This window comes from Perissodus microlepis, chromosome 23 (assembly GCF_051167445.1).
Source record: "Perissodus microlepis isolate ML-2025 ecotype Zambia chromosome 23, ASM5116744v1, whole genome shotgun sequence".
Classification (NCBI taxonomy): Eukaryota; Metazoa; Chordata; class Actinopteri; order Cichliformes; family Cichlidae; genus Perissodus; species Perissodus microlepis.
In genome coordinates, this window is record NC_140482.1 from 16,342,081 (window position 1) to 16,359,672 (window position 17,592).

Here is a 17,592-nt window from a genome sequence, read left to right on the forward strand (position 1 = left end):
AGAAAAGGTGGCAAAAGATGCAGACTGTGAACACTGGCTGCATACAAAAACAGCCAAGCAAGGACACAAGAAAGAACAGCCAGACTTTGCAGTATTGTCAATGAGAGCATGACTGATATAGAATTTTTAAGACCGATACTGGTACCGATATTAGGTGATATTACAAATCTGATTTGAATGGGACATTTTTTTCCCATTCAAACACACGAATCATAAACAGATTTGTCTAACATTTCCTATGAGTAATTATTTGAGTAGTTACTAAGGTAATATAATAACACTGCTTAAATATCGACTCCCTTACTGTCTGCTCGGATTGGCTGGTTGTTGTTTGAAGCATTTAAAACACGTGTTGCAAAAAGGAAAGTTGCAGAATGCTCTATGAACGTGTGTTTGAATAAGTAAATAAGTGCTCAAACAGAGTAGAAAAGCGCTCCACAAGTAGTGGTTCATTTTCCATAAATGAAGACAATATAATGGCAGGTTGCTAATATCGGCCTCTGTTTCCGTTGTTTGTTATCTTACCTGTTGTCTTCTACAAACAATGTCCAGAAAAGCTTATTCAAGAGTTTCTGAAACATAAATTGCAAATAAACTTTTCTGTCTTTAGCCTATTGCGTTAAGGCTGTTTGGATGATTTCTTATAGTTTTTATTGGAAGTTTAATCATTTACAAATGTGCTAGAAAGGACTATTTATCAGTTTCCCCCATTAATAAATGTATCTTTGATACAGAATTTAATACAAAATAAAGAAATACTGATTAACAAAATCTGTTTTTTTGCATGTTATTCTGCATGTTTTGAAATTTTAGGAACATAAGAAAGGGGGGAAAAAAAGAAACTTTTGGACTGTGTTTTTTTTCATGCTGTATTACATTTATTACACCAAAAAACAAGACTTAGAGCACCACTGTTCTTTATCAGACCTTTCTCATATCATATAAAACTACCAGAAATACATCAGTTGAGGCAACAGCCTACTTTACATTTTCCAGACAGTTACCCGTGTTTTTCTCACACCAGTCAGAGATTACACAGACTCTGAACCTGGGAGCTGGCAGGATGAAGTCTGTTTAATGTCTGATCTGACTCAACATACAGCTCTGCTTGGTAATGCTAAGAAAAGGTCAAGACAGCATGTGAAACTGTGTGAAAATGTCTAATGTCTAATGAATAACTGTATCGCTAAATGGAGTATAAAGATGTAAATTCAATTCAATTTCAATACAATTTTATTTATTTAGCACCAAATCACAACAAAAGTCGCCTCAAGGCGCTTCATAGATACAGAGAAAAACCCAACAATCATATGACCCCCTATGAGCAAGCACTTTGGTGACAGTGGGAAGGAAAAACTCCCTTTTAACAGGAAGAAACCTCCGGCAGAACCAGGCTCAGGGAGGGGCGGCCATCTGCTACACAAGATGTAAGTATGTGTAGAAATGTGTACTGAGTCATTTTTCATCTTATAAATGCAAACATATGAGATTTCTAATACTGCATATTTTTAGAACTATCCAGCTCCAGAAATACAGTCACGGTAAAAGTAGCATGAATTAAATATAAACACTGGCAGATGGTCTACATATTTACACTTAACTACGACATTAAAATAGAATTTCCTTCATAAATTTTAGTTTCCAAAAACCTTTTGACATAAAAACAGTCAAACAGTCTTTTTCCAAACCTCGCTGTCACTGATGTCCTGCCAAAGCACACTCTATAGCTGAACGCAGCACAGATAGGAAGTGCCGTCTCTCTTCGCCTCTCTGTGTGGCACAGACCCAGGAGTGGCAGGGACCCTCGAGGACAAAGGCATGGCTCACATCTGCAGAGAAATACATGAATAAAGTTGTAAGCTTTAGAATTAAAGGTACTTATTTTACCCACTAGAGGTCAGCAAACACTGAAAAACTCACAGCGTGTGTGCCTGATCTCTCTCACAGACAGGCTGGTGAGAGCCACAGAGGCCAGAAATGTGTGCGTGCTCTGGTGAGCCAGCGTGAAAGGTGTGTGCCGCACATTTTGCCGAGTCAACACCAAAGCATTGTTGAGCAGGAAGAGGCCCACATCACAGACGTGCTCATAGGTCCTACGGCAAAGGATTAGTTCAAAAACATTTGGTAGCACTTTATAATACGGCCTGCGACTAAGGGTGTAATTCCCCTGTAATAAAATGGAATTTCAAAGTATTTTATCTCAAATTAAAATGTAATTATACTGTGTACTGTAAGTGAATGTAAGTACTGTGCAAGTAATTTCAGGTAGTGTGCAATGTCATGGCAATTTTGCAGAAAAACAAACACTATTTCCCAACTTGCAACTTTCAGTTCAGTGGACGTACTATGGAGTGTATTAAACTTGTCTTTTGTTTTTACATCTTTATTTTTTTCTTTATTTAATATTCATTATGTTGATGTACTTGATGGACATTCTATTGTTCAGTTGAATTCAGTTAATTCTAATATTTCTTTTATTTGACCAATATAAATGTCATAAGGTAAAGCAATAAAAAGTAAAGGTGTGCTGGGGCAGTGGCATGAAGACAACTGATGCCAACAGGTAGAACAAGCTGATTAAAAAGGCTGGTTCTGTTCTGGGTGTCAGACTGGAGAACCTGGTGTCTGAGAGGAGAATGCTTAAAAAGCTTCTTTGTATCATGGACAACTCCTCCCACCCCATGCACGCCTCCATGATGGACCATCGGAGCACACATAGCAAAAGACTCATCGCTCCGAAATGCAGAACTGACCGCCACAGAAAATCCTTCATACCGGTGACAATAAGACTATACAATTCTTCCTCGCTCTGTAGGTGATCTTCCTGAGGATTAATAGCAAAGTTATTCTGTTCCCATTCAAACCGTGCAATATCACCCAACAGTATTTCATCGAATGTTTGTTTCATCTCCCCATAATATGCTGCTACTCTCTTTTATTCAATTGCACAATACTATGTCACTTTTAGAATCACCTGCACTGATAGCTAAGATATTTATTTTTCAGGATATAGTTATATTGTTACTTCGTTAGAGTTAATTGATATTATATTTTGCACTATCCTACTGTATACTACTATTCTTATTGTATATGTTATTCCTCTGTTCTCTGTCTCTCTTGCTGCATTGAGCATGTGTATGACAAAAGAATTTCCCTCAGGTTAAATAAAGTTCTTCTTATCTTATCTTATAATGGAGCCAAGTATAACCTTTTTTTTCTCTTTCACAATCACTGTTCAAACATAACTTTTAAAGGAAGTGTCTTGTTTCATGTAAAATACCTGGAAGTTAGGCAAGATTAAGCCACCACATAATATAGTCCACACCCAGAAAAGTGCAGCGTAGTTAGCTTGAAAGACAGGGAGATGTTGGGTTTTTTCACAAAATTAACAAAACATTAAACAGTACTTAAAATTACTTACAATGCAATTCTTCTTTGTTTCCCGTAAATACATGAAGTTATGTAATACTTAAAATACTTAATTAAAATTACTTACAGTCTGCTTAAATTTGAAATTCCATTTAATTACAAAGGAATTACACCCTCAGTTGTGGGCCGTATTAAAAAGTGTTACTAAGCATTTGAATGAAACAGACAAAGTACATACGCATGCAAAGTTACCTAAAGAAGAACATTATTAAACTGCAAATATACACATGGTTACAAAATAGTCTGAATCTGAGCACGTAGCATCGTGAACATTGAAGAATGTAAAAATATTAGTCATACATCTGCTGTCTGAAAGAAAATTGGTGTTTTTACTTGAGAGAATCTGGTATCTGCTCATCAGGGCTCCTGTGCAGAGCAGCATCCTGAGTCATTATTAGTTGCCTGTTTTCTTCACTGAGGTTCTTCACACACACACACACACACACACACACACACACACACACACACACACACACACACACACACACACACACAAATATACAAATATATGGTTTTGAGCATATATGATAAATTATTACAGAGTTAGAGGCATGAAGAGAGAGGAAGAGCTATGTGTGTTTTTTGTATTTTTTACCGGACAGCCTTGAATCTGTCGCTGCGTTTCCTCTATTAGTCTGTCTGCCTCTGAGGTGCGCTTTAACTGAACACAACAAAGTACATATGCATAAGAGGAGAGCCAGCACAGCCACAACAGAGGCATTTACATGGCTTATAGCTCTCAGTTCATGCGTCACCTTGTGTATGAACTCTCTGAACTGGAGCAGCGTGTTGAGGGCAGAGCGGAGATGTGCGTGGTCAGGATGACCGGGGTGTGTGTGCAAGGACAGAGCTTGAAGCAGAGTCACATACTCCTGCATCCTCCACACTGGGCACAGCAGCAGCTCTTGTAGGCTTCATAAACACAGACGTACTTTGAAACACTGTGGTTTGATACATGCAGGCAGGTATGCATAATAGCAAATAAAAGCTTTGTGTCTGCTCTTACCTCAGCATGTGAGTTGCAAGTGTTCTGTCTGATCTCTTCAAGAAAGCTCGAAATGATGGTTTGCTCTCCCTGCACTGACGCAAATACATGTACAGATACACCACAATTAAATTCAGATATATTTTTGTGTTTAACTATTAGAGCCGAACAATAGTGTGTACTGCATCTTCCGTAAACCAGAACAAACTCGTTTTAATCGTATCCTTTATTCGTACCTGTATGAGCCACTTTGCATGGCTTTCGTAAAGGGAAGATTACTCAATAAAAAAAAAAATTCAACCTCAATCAAAATAAATAGAAAAAATTAATTTTCTTTTTGAGTAAAAACTACAATGTCACACACTCTCAACGCTCAGCTAGCCAAATCTGAAACCCAAAGAATACATTATGTACCATTAAAATTATTATAAACTGCAATAATGTTTGACCTGTTTGTGCTGCTGGCCATGAAATGAAAACGCTTATATCATGCTTTTATAAGAGGTTAAAGGTGCTAGAAATACTAGAAATTGGTTATTTTAGCCCTTTGGTAGGTGGTTGCTATGCAACATGATGATGGCATTGATTTGTAAACCATTTCTGCTAAATTTCAAGTTATGTACGATTAAACAAATGTTGTTTGTTTAAAAAGACACTGGCTTTACCTTATCAATGGTGTGGATGGCAGTGGTGTAGTTGTTGAGGTAGTTTGTGTAGACTTTAAGTTTTGAGCAGAACTTCACGAAAACATCTCCAATACACTTCTCTGCACCCCACTGCTGTAGCCGCACGTGTAAATCAGCCTGAAACACCCTGTGAAGTACACACAAACATGTCTCCCGCGTCATATCCACACAGACAGACAACTTAAAGGGTGGTTAAGTTGACTGTGTTACACCTGTGTGGCCTGAGAAGGCCATCATTTCCCTCGCTCCCTTCGAGGAATGACACATCCAGGTTTTGTTTTTTTCACACTAGTGCCAATACCAGCATGCATACATTTCACTCATTTGAGCATTCATTATCCTAACATCTCCTCATATCACATGTTTATTTATTTATTTGATTTAGTGAATAAAATAATGATTGGCAACACACCCTGCTTGGTCTCACATCCTTGTCATTGGCCGGCAATTAGGGGCTCGTCCGGGATCTAACTGATGTTTGGAGACAGTTTGCTTTGTCTTTTGACTCTTGCTCCAGGTCAGGTGGATACCGTTTCCACCTCTGTTTTGTGGAGATTTGGCTTGTTTTGAAGTCACCTTACATATTCAATTAAATTCTATTTTATTTATATGGCACCAAATCGCAACAACAGTCACCTCAAGGCACAATTATATGACCCCCTATGAGCAAGCACTTTGGCAACAGGGGAGTCACCGCACCTAGTGCTCCGTTTACCACGGGGACCACTGTTACCTTCACCCTCCACATCTTCTCGAGCTCTTCTCTGAGCCCTTGGTATTTCTCAAGCTTCTCGTGTTCCTTCTTCCTGATGTTCCTCTCATTCGGAACAGCTACATGTATATATATATATATATATGTATATATATATAAATATATACGTGTGTGTGTGTGTGTGTGTGTATTTGTTTGTACCTGTTGAGCTCCAGTATTTGTGCAACAGGATTGAGGGCAACATGGATGTCAGCATAGCTCAGAATGGCTCTGTTGGAGTTCAGAGCTGCTGTGAGAGGTTCCTTGTACACCTTCAGCGCAGACAACACATATCAAATGAATATTTCTAAATACTGAAAGCTTTCTTCTCTCTGATGTCAACATAAACACTGTAAGTGTCAAAATGGACAAAAATGGACTTGCAGGGTTGTGGTTGCCCTTAAAATTCAACTTGTGTGGTTTATTAAATAATCGATACCTGTATTCTGGACTTGCTTAGACAGATGTATATATATGTTTTAGTTCTGAAGGAATATTGTTTTACCACTGATTGTTAAGGTCTGGCACTTGCAGATAAAAAACAAAACAAAACTAAAGTATACCTTCAGCACAGCGCTCAGCTTTCCCAGATAAAGACACTCGCTGTGGTGCAGCTCTCTCGCAGCTGCACCTCTCCAATCCAGAACCATCTAAAACCAAAAGAAAGAAAAGATGAATTAATTGTTCTCCTTGAGTTTCCACTACAAGGGGCAGTTTAAAGCAGACACACCTGTGGTAGATCAGGTATCACGTTGAAGCATGTCTGTGAACCACCATCAGCTCCACTGCTGTCCTGTCCATTACCCTCTTGTCCCTTCTTCTCTTCATTCCAGTTTTTCAGAAAGATGGAAAGAAACTCCACAGGTCGGGTCTGAAGGTGTAAAAGAAGGTTAAAAAACAAACACTCTAATGTGAGTTATGTCCAATTACTTTTTTCTTTTTCTGTTGAACTTGTGCATTACACAAACTGCTCTACAGTAATTCCCACCTCCTCCTCTCTGGTCAGAGCAGTGAGTCCTTCGATCAGAGCCTCGCTGAGATCTCTGGACACACAAATCTCATCAAGGCGGATTCTCTCCCACAGAAAATAGCCTAGAAAAATGGAATTTAACCAGACTGCTACTTATATAGTACTTTTCTATTTATATTTAGCACTCAAAGACGTTTCTTATTCATACAACACCTTATTCATACAAATGCTTTTCTGTACAGTTAAATCCTTTTAACCAGGGGTTCAGCATCTTGGCCAAAGATCCACTGCACTTCTAATTAGCAGACGATCTGCTCTACCTCTACACCACGACACAAATCAACACGTACATGAAACTCACCCAGAGCTCGGCCCCTGGCCTGGAGGCTGGTCCACTGTAGCTGTAGCCCTAAGGTGCTCCTCAGCTCTACCAGAGCCTCCTCCATCCAATGAGCCTGTGTGCACCAGCCCTGCAGTACAGCCTCACACACATACTGCAGGGCTGGGAGTGCTGGCTGGTTCTCTGAGAGGCCAGTAGGCACATTGCCGTCAGACCACTCGCTGAGGACTGGGAGAAGATGAAGTATGTTTAAAGAAACACACACTGTGAGGGATACTGTAGTCTACGAAACAATGACAGGGGAGGGGAATATTCCTATGCTTAGGGTCAAAGTTTAAGGGGTTACACACTGTTCTGGAAATTCCCGGTGGCCACACCAACCGGTGCCCGAACCTCCAGACCAGTCAAAGTGGAGAGATTCTGGAGGAGAGTCACTCCTGATGCTGCAGAAGAGAAAACAGGAGGCGAAGCAGGAGGGAGCTGAAGTTAATGAGAAAATGCTGATTAGAGAGAAGAGTGTGTGTGTTGTAACATCTGCTACCAGATGCAGCCAGCGGGCAGAATATGTCAATCCCTCCTCCTTCCTCAGTTGGAGCCACCATGCCACATAGTTTTTCCCAGAATTCCCTATGATCAGGAGTCAGTAGAGTCTTCTCTGATAGGCTAGAGTCTGAAAAGTCAGGGCAGAATTACATAGTAGGTCAGCAAAATAGTGTAATAGAGAAGTAATATCTCTTGGGCTAAGTTTTGGTCAATGGATTAAAATGGCAGGTACCACTTTGTTAAAATGTTTTCAAAATGTCAGCACAGGACTTTAGTCCAGTTAGTCCAGAACAAACTCCTGCAGTGTGTGCACATGAATTTACTCATTGTGATTGAGTCTCACTGTGAAGCAGGTGAATGTCCTGTGTTCCTCCGCAAGCTAGCAGGCCAATCCTCTGAGCTGGTTTCCCAGAAATAGCCCTCTCCACCTGGGTTAGCAGAGATGAGAGAGTCCCTCTATGGTCATAGAGAACCGCAGTCACACCGGGCTTCACTCCGCTCAACACCAGCTAGATTAAAAAGAGCGGACGGGGAGGAATGTTATTTATTCATCTTCCCATTGTGCATTTTATTTCTGCACTCGCAGGAGTGTTTTATGTCTGGTCTGTTTCAGGAAAAAAATAAAATAAATAAATAGATGATGATGTGGATTCACCTCATATGCAGGAATTCTGTTGGAGATGAGCAATAACAGGGCAGGAGCGGATAGGTGAAGGGGAGAGACTGTGTGAGGCTGTGCAGGTCTGTAGATAAAAGACGACAGCGCTCCTCGGGTTTTGATCAGTGTTTCGCTGAAAGATGAAAATGCATGTTGCTTTCAGCATACTGTGACATTATATTATACAGATGTTTTCACATGTGCTCACAGATAAGTTATTCAGTGTATATAAAGTATTTTGTACACTTCAATTGATTCAAAATAGACTTTGAAACCTCCAGAGCCGAAACACGAAGAAGTGCCGCTCAAAGCTGGCTACAAAAATGAGTCACTCCCAGTAGACGCCATTGTAAAATGTCAAACTAAACAACAGAAATAAACATGTATACAGGATGCTACAAATATGGCTTTGGTCTCCAGGGATAAATTTCCCCTTTATAACAATGGTACAGTTGTTGAAGATTCAAAATGCAGAGTCCACTAACTGTGGTTGAAGCTAAGTGAGGTTCATCTAATATGTGGTTAGACAATCACCTGCTAATGCTTGAGGCCTGGACTCTCTCCCAGGTCTGAGGTGCACTTGCGGGCTGTCCTCTTTCCAGGCTGAGAGAGTGGCTGGAAGAGCCAACGCTCCTCAGAGGCCAGGAGAGGGAAGGCTGAGAGACGAATGTTAGGCCAGACTCGCGTCTCCCTTTCTGGGTACCTCCACCTCTGGCTATTTCTGGCTTTGTGTAGCTGCCCCAGGGTCTCCTGGCACTCACAGATAGTCCTACAGATATCACAGATACAGTACATGCATCTGCCAGTAAGGGCGAGTTTTTACTAATCAGGAGCGTTTTGTGCTTAGCAATGAGTTGGAAAGGCAAAGATGAACTGTTTGATAATCAATAAAATATATTAATCACATTCATTAAACACTTTCAATAACATTCCTTCAGTTCAGGTTTATGTATTTAACACTAAATCATAAGATAAGTCGCTTTAACGTGCTTTGTACTGAAAGGTAAAAACCCTACAGTAAAACCAAAATGACCCCCTTTGAGATGGTGGGAATGAAGAACTCCCTCCTTCCAACAGACCCAGGGAGGGGCAGTCACCTACCATTACGCATTAGAGGTTGAAGGGGAAAGAGATCATAGACAGGACAAAACACAGAATAAAAGATTGAGTAAACACTACCATTCGCTTACTAGTAACAAACCAACTGTATTTGAATTAACCAAATAAACCTATTAATGCATAGGTGTCAAACTCTGGCCCGCGGGCCAAATTTGGCCCGCAGCCTAATTACATTTGGCCCGCGAAGCCATACCAAATTACTATTAGAGCTGGCCTACTGGTATTATACAGCTAATATATATATTGTTTAGTATTAAGCTTTGCTTGTTCCATATTCAGTTTTCCAGCAAAACTTATTTGAGTCCATAAGAAAAGATTCATTCTTATATCTGGAGGAAGATTTTTTTTTTCAATAAATATTAATGTTAGCCCGCGACTTTGTTCCAGTTTTGAATTTTGGCCCACTGTGTATTTGAGTTTGACACCCCTGTATTAATGGATGATAACCATTCAGGCACATCTCACTGAATTATGAAGTGCATGAAGGGAGTTAGAAATAGTGCAGTCTTAGTTCAGAACATCCACAATTCTGATTTGAACTCAGACACAGGAAACCTTTCGATTTGTCTCTATATTTGTTTTCAGTCCCACAAAGCTGGTAATGACATTTATAAAAAGTTATAAAGGAAATGTCCCAGGAGCTGTTTTCACTAGTCAGGAATCAGACCGTCAGGATCTCTGCCCACAACTGCTGCCCAACTCACATCTCACCAGAACCCTACAGTGCCTAGCACAAGTGGTGGGCCCACAGAAGGCCAGGCCCCATGGGCTAACGCCCAACCACCACCAAAGTTGGTAGGCAGGTGCGTCGTGGTACAATGATCACCCGCCAGGTAAGCGGACACACTGAAGAGAATATATCAGCTGACTTGCCTTGGTATCCTCCAAGAACAACTTGCGGAGGTAGCCGGGGAGAGGGAGGTCTGGCTTTTTCTACTTAGAATACTTCCCCCACGACACAGACCCAGATTTTACCACCTCAAAAATGTGTTGCTATAGTTTCTACACCCTGTCATTTTTCTGTTTTTTCTTTTCCACTCACTCTTCTCCTCTCTAAGCTTTTCTCTGATTTGCTGCCTGATCCTCTTCTCCCTCCTCCTCTCTTCCTCCTCCTCTGTCATTCCTGTGCTTTGCTGGTTGAGGGTCCCATACATCTCTGCTGCCTCCCGTGGAGTGAGCCAGTCAAGTGTGGAGAGGCAGGAGACATAGTGACTTTTCCATGCACCAAACTCTTTTTCTCCAGGAGTGTAAGGAAGGAACCAGCCTCGTCTGATGCACCGGCCCGCCCACAGACAGTCCTAGAAAGAAGAAGAGGATTTAACTTGTTTCATAAAACCCCAATTAAGATGTATGAATACATTTCAGATCTCTTCAGGGCTTCTCACCTGCTCAGCTAGAACCCTCCAGTGCCAGCTGACTTGGGCAGCTTTGCAAAGGTCACGTGGGGACAGAAATGACATCACATACAGGGAGAGAAACCGAGGCAGCACCGACGTAAGGTCCACTTTAGTGACCGGAACCGTCTCAATCAGCAAATCCCGGCAGTACCTGCTGAGGTTACAGAGGTTTCCAGTTTGAACTGTGCACCTGTGTACACTTTACTAGTTACCGTTTCAGGCTGAGATTAATGGTTAGGACACAAACGTGTACAATCCACTTTACCTGAGCTGTGACTTGGTGCAACGAGTGAGCAGAGAGTGCAGCAGGTGTTTCCTCTGTCTGTCCGTCCACAGATCAAACCAGTGCAGCACAAGATTCACTCTCTCCTCAAATAACTGGTATGGAAAATGGAAAAAGGATACCAACATAGACACATTCAGTGCGTGCAAAAGTCTCAAGCCACCTCTCATTTCTTAATATTTTGCTTCCAATTAGCCAGAATTTTTTTGTAACTTTTTAAAGTGCTCTTGAGCAATAGTTCTCCAGGCTTTCTGCATGTCTTTCAAAGTTTTATTGGACATTGGCTACTTTTTCACTCATTTTCAGTCCAGTCCTTGTACCTGACCATTTTCAGAGGAATGCTTTTTGATTGTTAAACCACTTAATACTGACCTAAATTCAAGTATATAAAAGGCACCTAACTTAAGGGATGAACAACTGTTGTGTCTACACATAACCAACTTAGCAAAAAAACACGTTTAAATTGTATCTTTATGCACTTTGCTACTTTGTTCTCATAACTTTAATTAAATCTACAAAACATTCCAGAACAAAACAGAACAAAAGGCAGAAGAAGAGAGAAGAAGAGCTTTGAATATCCTTCAAGAAGCCTGGAGAACTATTCCTGAAGACTACTTAAAGACATAACAAGAAAGCTGCCTAAGAGAGTTCAGACAGTGCTGAAAGATAAATACGGTCACACCAAATATCAAGGTTGTTAGAATTGTTTTTTGTGTTATATACTGTATTTCCATGTAAGTTTGCACGTTTCAGTAAATCGCTTAAGGAACTGACCTCCCAGCCCATTGTTCCCTCAGTGGGCTGGTTTCAGTCATTATGCAAATGCACTGTTTATAAGATTTGGGGAAACCTGCAGTCAGCTGAGACTGAAGAAGTCACTTGGATTAGTGACGAAACGTTTCTCCCACAAAACGTTACGTCCAGATGAACAGAATCAACTTTTGGAGAAGAAAATGAAATGATTGTGGCAAAATACACAAGTATTTCAAATAAACTAAGATAAATATTAGGTGCTACTTTTCATTACATTTCTTGCAAACAAACGTAATGAAAGTAGAATTCTCCTGATGGTTTTATATAAGAGGTGTGGGCAGTAAATACAAGGTATGGCCTCGAATTGCATTAGTTTCCTCTAATGGTCAAATACTCAAGCTACCAATGTACACAGAAATGCTGGCTCCATTGGAAAAACAATCAGTTTACCTTATTTAATAAACACATCTCTAAGAATAAACTTATTTTGCTGTGTTAAAAGAAGTGATTTAACTTCACCCTGTTTTTTTTTATGTTTCATGCTTATTTTTTAACCCTTCAGTTATGTTTGTTTCTCAGATACAGTAATGATGCTCCTGGGTCAATTTGACCTCGGGCATGTTTAGTTATCCAGGGCAATCCAATCCTACATTTCAATCAATATTTGGTCCACCTGTGTTCTTTACCTCTCACAGATCATGGTTCAATAAGGACATATCCGCTCGTTTTTCACAAAAAAATGTACATTAAAACATTTTATTGTACATTGGAAATACCTACACGTAAAATTCACTTTTCATGACTGTTTCTTTTTTTCTTTTTTTTTTGTATTACAAACGTATATTGATTGCAACTTATTAAGTCAAGCAGAAGAAGCTTCATATTTAAAAAAAAATACTTTTAATTATTTATTTATTTTTGTAGATTATTTTACTTTGAAATGTGTCAATTTGATCCGCAACATAACCGGTTGGAGTGGAGTTTCAAAATTAGGAATTCAGTAGCCTTCATAAAACCCTGCACTGTCCTGAAATGCATTAACTCTGGTTTCAGTGACATGTTGTTGCTAATAGAATATCACAAAGTTTATCTGCAGGGGGTTTACCAAGGCCCACGTAGTATTTCTGACCTGCAGGTTGATCCGCTTGTTGTTCAGAGGAGTCCAGCTGCTGAAGCGGGTGTCGGACAGCAGGGTGCCGGCCTGCTGCGGCTCATAGTCCGTCCCGCTCAGCTGCCACCGCTTCACCGAGTGAGGGGCTGATGTCAGGCTCGCCTCCATGTGCACAGACGGTTTAAACACCTTTGAGGAAGCACCTTGAGTTACGCTTCACTTAAAGTCCGATCGATTTATTTCCAGATTGATGTCTTTAAGCCAAGTGTCCACTTGCCAGGCCGCCCCTTGTGCTGTTCTGTGCAGTCAGTCACCTTAGAGACGCATCAACAAAAGGATTCCTGCATTCCTGCACACAGCACGTTCCCGTGCCTCCTGCACATTAATAATTCAACACGCAGGGTTCACATGCAAGCAATCACAAATGAAAGCATCTAACGCTACACAAACTTTATACTTAACCACTTAAGGCTTAGTGTGGCATATTTGATACATGTTTTTTTAAGACCTGTACATCATAAATGTGACCCCCTAAATCCCCCTGAAAAACCTACATAGGATTGCACAATACATTTTTAAGGAACAAAAAAATGTCTGGAAAAAATATTATACAAATTATACATATATGGAAATGTAATTATCATTATTTCGTGTTTTTTTTTTAATTGTCAGATGCTTCAATAAATACTTCATTTTCTGGCAATTAATTCATGGTTCAGACTTTAATGCTTGGAGGATCAAAGAGTATTCCCTTAGAAACCTGTACAAGTGGCACATCACCTAACAATGATGATCCCAATGATCCCAAACATACTCCCAATACAGTAAAAGCAGACCAGGATAGAAAAAGAGCACAATGGAAAACTATTAATTCTGCCTCCCCCAATCCAGGTACTGTTATGACCCTATTTACTCACTTCTCTATTATCTTAGTTTACAGCTGCAACCAAGAAATTCAGACAGAGAACTTTATTGAGAAAACAAACAGGTTAAACACCCCAAAAACATAGGTTAAAATACAGTGTCCAAGAAAAAAGAAAAAGAAAAAAGGATTTACAATCAAAGCAGCATCAAATTATCTTATCAAAACTCTGAATCCAAACCTAAACTCACCTAAAATCACTTTAAGTTTAGAACCAATAAGGCAAAAAATGATTAAATTAAGGCTTGTTTGTGATGACAACATTTGGACTGTTTAGTCTTCTCCAGCGTCAAAACAACACACCAGTGATAACGTGTGCAGTGCATGCTGTGTGTCGCATGGGTATGTGCAAATATACTGAAATGGACCAAGTCCACTCAGCAAAAATCATATGCAAAAATCGCAAACTGGAATTAACATACTACTCTCAGTACTCACCGGGTCCTTATGTTATTTTTGGCTGGTTTAAGAATTTTTAAATCTATGCTGTTGTTTAAAGCTCTAATACTGAGAAACAATTAGAAACTAATGCCTAGACTTTGAAAAGTCCAGCTCTGTTTCTTACTGTGAGGACATCAGTGCAACACAAGTGATCTACATACGTCTGATTAATGTCAAAGGAGCAAGTTTACAATCATTTCACTTTCAGGTGAATGGTATCACTTTGGTTAGCAATGTATTGCAAATCTAAACTGCTTGGAAATGAGTGAACGCACTACGGCTTGGCTTTAAACAACACAGGGATGCACCAAAGCCGATATAGAAAATACAGAATACTGCACATTAGCTAAAGATCTCAGAGAACACAAACCTTCCTTGGATGCAGCCACGGCTCAGGTAAGTTAACATCCTGCTGTCTTAGTAAGATCAGACCAGAGAGATTTCCATTCAATATTAGCTATTGTGTAAAAAAAAAAAGAGGGGGGGGGGGGGGGGGTAATGTGGTGCATCCCTATTAGATTATCTTACAATACATCCCTCCCCCTGTACAAACAGGGAAGGCTTTGTTGCCATTTCCATTGCAATACATACAATCAACACTGCTGACACCTTATATATGAAGGATAGAAACTACCTAAATCAAAAATAAATTAATGATTTGTTTAAAAAAGAATTATATGCCATTAAATGTACAAAAAAGATTGAAAAAATATAGAAACTACTTTCATTGCTGAAATTTTATTTATTTATTAAATGTTAAATTAGATATTTGTTTTAAATTGCTTCTGCATTTACTTAGTAAAGAAGTCTGGATGCTTAATAATTTATGTATATATAAGCATATTCAATTTTTTTTTAGCCCCAGACTTACTTTTTTTTGTTTTTTTCCCCATTTGTTTATGCATTTCTGCTTCATTGTGCAGACTTTTAGCTAAAGGCAGCCACAATATGTAACAGAAAAATGCATAAAGAAATGTTTGAGGAAATGAGTAAGTAAAAACTTTCAAATGTGTAAGTCAGCAAGTTAAAATTAATATAAAGGTAAATAAGTACAAAAGCAACTTAAAGCAAATGTGCCATATATGGTCAATTTATTGTTATTTTTTTTTACTATATTTTGGGTCATTTAATTGCATATATATATATATATAGCTATTTAGCATTTACTGATTATGGCAGTTTCAACCCCCCATACTTATAGACCCCCATAGGTACTATAAATGAAATAGTCGGCTCAAATTTGATTGAGAAATGTTGGGACGACGGAAGTCACACGCTCGCAGTCCTCGGGATCTCTTGTGTGTCGGCTAGATTCAGTTTCTGACTGGAGAAACGATGTCAAGAAATACAAAAGTTACAGCAGCTGTTAAACGTGAGCTTATTTCAAACTTATTAAGGGCGAAGACAAAAGGATACATGGAAGAACTCAGCTCCTCCAGCTGTGGAGAAAAAAATAACATGTTTTACTTCACTACAAATGCAAAAAAAAAAAAAAAGATTGCAGAATGACATTCCAGACTTTATCCTGTTCAGCATGAAGCCAGCTGACTAAACTCTTTAAGAGTTTAACACTTGCCGGAGGATAAGCAGCTAAATCCTCACAGGGATACTGAGTAGTTACATGACATCAGTGAACGGATTATTTGGCAACACTGTTAAACTGTCAGGCAGCATGCCACGGGCTATGAAAAGAATATTTTATGAGTTATGTCACGGTGGCCTTACATTAAGGAGCAACTTGTCCATGTTGGTGTCGCAGGCTGTTTTCCTCTGATCCTCGGGCATTTCATCCACCTCACCATAGAGGTCAAAGTGCAAGCGTGCCAGCTTCTCCTGCATCTCTCTCACATGTTCCATTTGGTCAATAGAGCACTCATTGCCTAAGACAAAAACAGTCCTCAGTTATCCGTATCTATCATATCTCTCTCTAAGTGTATAGGATAATTTCTATTACTGGATATATGAAAGTCAGTGTGTGCTCTGGTAAAACGTTCCTGTTTTTAGTGTGAATTACCAAATGCCTGTAGTTTCCCTGAGTGGAAGTCGTTGAGGAGACTGAGCAGGCCATTCTCCATCTCCTGTACATCTGAAACATCTGTGAGAAAAGAGTGCTGGACGATCGGTGTTGCCTGGCCCTGGTTCTGACTAGCTTTACCACCCAAACCCTGCTGATACCTGGGTTTATCCTTCACTGCCCTAAAACAGGCAGAAGCAAATACAGGCAGAGTGAATACAAGTCAACAACCCCAGTTCGGTTAATGCTGGGTAAAACTGAAAAATATTGAGATGTTAAATCATTGTAACTACACTGTTACTACCTCCTGCTCTTGTTCTTTTGGCTGGAGTGAGTCCCCGTGTAGCCAAGGTGCCGTCCTCCAGTGGAAGCGCTATTCTTCCGGCCAGAGCCACCGGACGGAGGCGCCGCGCTGGTGGAAGTCCTGGGACTCTTTCTTTTTAGCTTCCGCTCCTCCATAACTTCATGTTACGGTGCCACTTGGTGAGCTGCCCGGACTGGATAGGTAAAAGACGAAAAGCTGACAGGTTGGACTGTAAATCAAAGCCCAGCCCTGTGGCTAACTGTACAGAATCAGCCTGCCAGGGCAGGCAGGCTCCGTACAAACCGATGGCTTTCGTGACTAAGCTAACGCTAGCTCAGGAGCTAGCTACTCGGCTAACCTTCAAACTTCTGACACGGCGTTTAAGCCACACAGCACAAACATAAGCCGATAGATATATTTACTCCCAGTAGCAGCTGAGAAAGGTATACGTTACTTCTGTTCGTGACAGGTTGTCCACTAGATTAAAACATTTGAAAATTCATAGTAATTTCCGAATGTACCCCGCAGGCTAGGTGGCTAGCTTGCAGGTCCAAACTCTTGAAAACTTCCTGTTTTGGTAGGACGCAACGGAGCAGATTGGGGCCGAATTCCAAACCATAACACTTCACGGCCACTATCCACAGTCAAATTACTAAGTAAACATGCTAAATCGTGTTACACAACAGCGTGGTGCCAATCAAATACGAGTGAAGCTTTATAAAAGCACAAATATACTTATTTTCGAATAAAATGAATTTTTTGACCTTCTCTGTAGAGTCCTCCTGAGGCCACCAGGGCTGCGTTCCATTATAGTTTGATATGCTCTCACCGATTTTAGTACTATTTGTTCCTTGAATATTTACAAGACATTTAATATCATTCTTAA

The 17,592-nt window shown here is 40.0% G+C and overlaps 2 protein-coding genes across 4 annotated transcripts; both read right to left on the bottom strand.

Annotated features, from left to right (window-relative positions):
* Positions 1–845: 845 nt before the first annotated feature.
* ect2l (epithelial cell transforming 2 like) lies at positions 846–13,624 on the bottom strand. Of its 3 annotated transcripts, none has more exons than XM_084922032.1 (21): positions 13,044–13,624; positions 11,144–11,256; positions 10,867–11,029; positions 10,524–10,779; positions 8,897–9,131; positions 8,360–8,495; positions 8,048–8,213; positions 7,703–7,831; positions 7,512–7,604; positions 7,183–7,389; positions 6,840–6,943; positions 6,582–6,722; positions 6,415–6,501; positions 6,014–6,123; positions 5,080–5,227; positions 4,436–4,509; positions 4,185–4,341; positions 4,025–4,090; positions 3,763–3,851; positions 1,921–2,093; positions 846–1,829 (listed from the first exon to the last, which is right to left on the bottom strand). In XM_084922032.1, exons 1-21 carry the CDS (start codon positions 13,191–13,193, stop codon positions 1,696–1,698), a joined length of 2,931 nt encoding a protein of 976 aa, XP_084778158.1. In that variant the 5' UTR covers positions 13,194–13,624; the 3' UTR covers positions 846–1,695. The 3 variants fall into 3 exon arrangements, 2 of the variants coding, with proteins under 2 accessions (XP_084778158.1, XP_084778157.1); XM_084922031.1 differs by having other exon boundaries at positions 10,867–11,032; XR_014799466.1 differs by lacking the exons at positions 846–1,829; positions 1,921–2,093; positions 3,763–3,851 and having other exon boundaries at positions 4,436–4,504; positions 10,867–11,032.
* A 355-nt stretch (positions 13,625–13,979) lies between these two features.
* On the bottom strand, positions 13,980–17,294 carry ccdc28a (coiled-coil domain containing 28A). Its single transcript, XM_084922033.1, has 5 exons — positions 16,707–17,294; positions 16,403–16,584; positions 16,114–16,268; positions 15,805–15,827; positions 13,980–15,712 (listed from the first exon to the last, which is right to left on the bottom strand). Exons 1-5 carry the CDS (start codon positions 16,859–16,861, stop codon positions 15,658–15,660), a joined length of 570 nt encoding a protein of 189 aa, XP_084778159.1. The 5' UTR covers positions 16,862–17,294; the 3' UTR covers positions 13,980–15,657.
* Positions 17,295–17,592: the final 298 nt, after the last annotated feature.

Coding starts and splice junctions, on each gene's coding strand:
- ect2l (XM_084922031.1), bottom strand. CDS start 13,193: ATGGAGGCGAGCCTGACATCAGCCCCTCACTCGGTGAAGCGGTGGCAG. Junction 4,342..4,435: donor CTTGCAACTCACATGCTGAG/GTAAGAGCAGAC, acceptor GTGTTTATGAAG/CCTACAAGAGCTGCTGCTGT. Junction 1,830..1,920: donor AGAGATCAGGCACACACGCT/GTGAGTTTTTCA, acceptor ATTTCTCTGCAG/ATGTGAGCCATGCCTTTGTC.
- ccdc28a (XM_084922033.1), bottom strand. CDS start 16,861: ATGGAGGAGCGGAAGCTAAAAAGAAAGAGTCCCAGGACTTCCACCAGC. Junction 16,269..16,402: donor AGGGAAACTACAGGCATTTG/GTAATTCACACT, acceptor TTTTTGTCTTAG/GCAATGAGTGCTCTATTGAC. Junction 15,828..16,113: donor TGGACAAGTTGCTCCTTAAT/GTAAGGCCACCG, acceptor TTTTCTCCACAG/CTGGAGGAGCTGAGTTCTTC.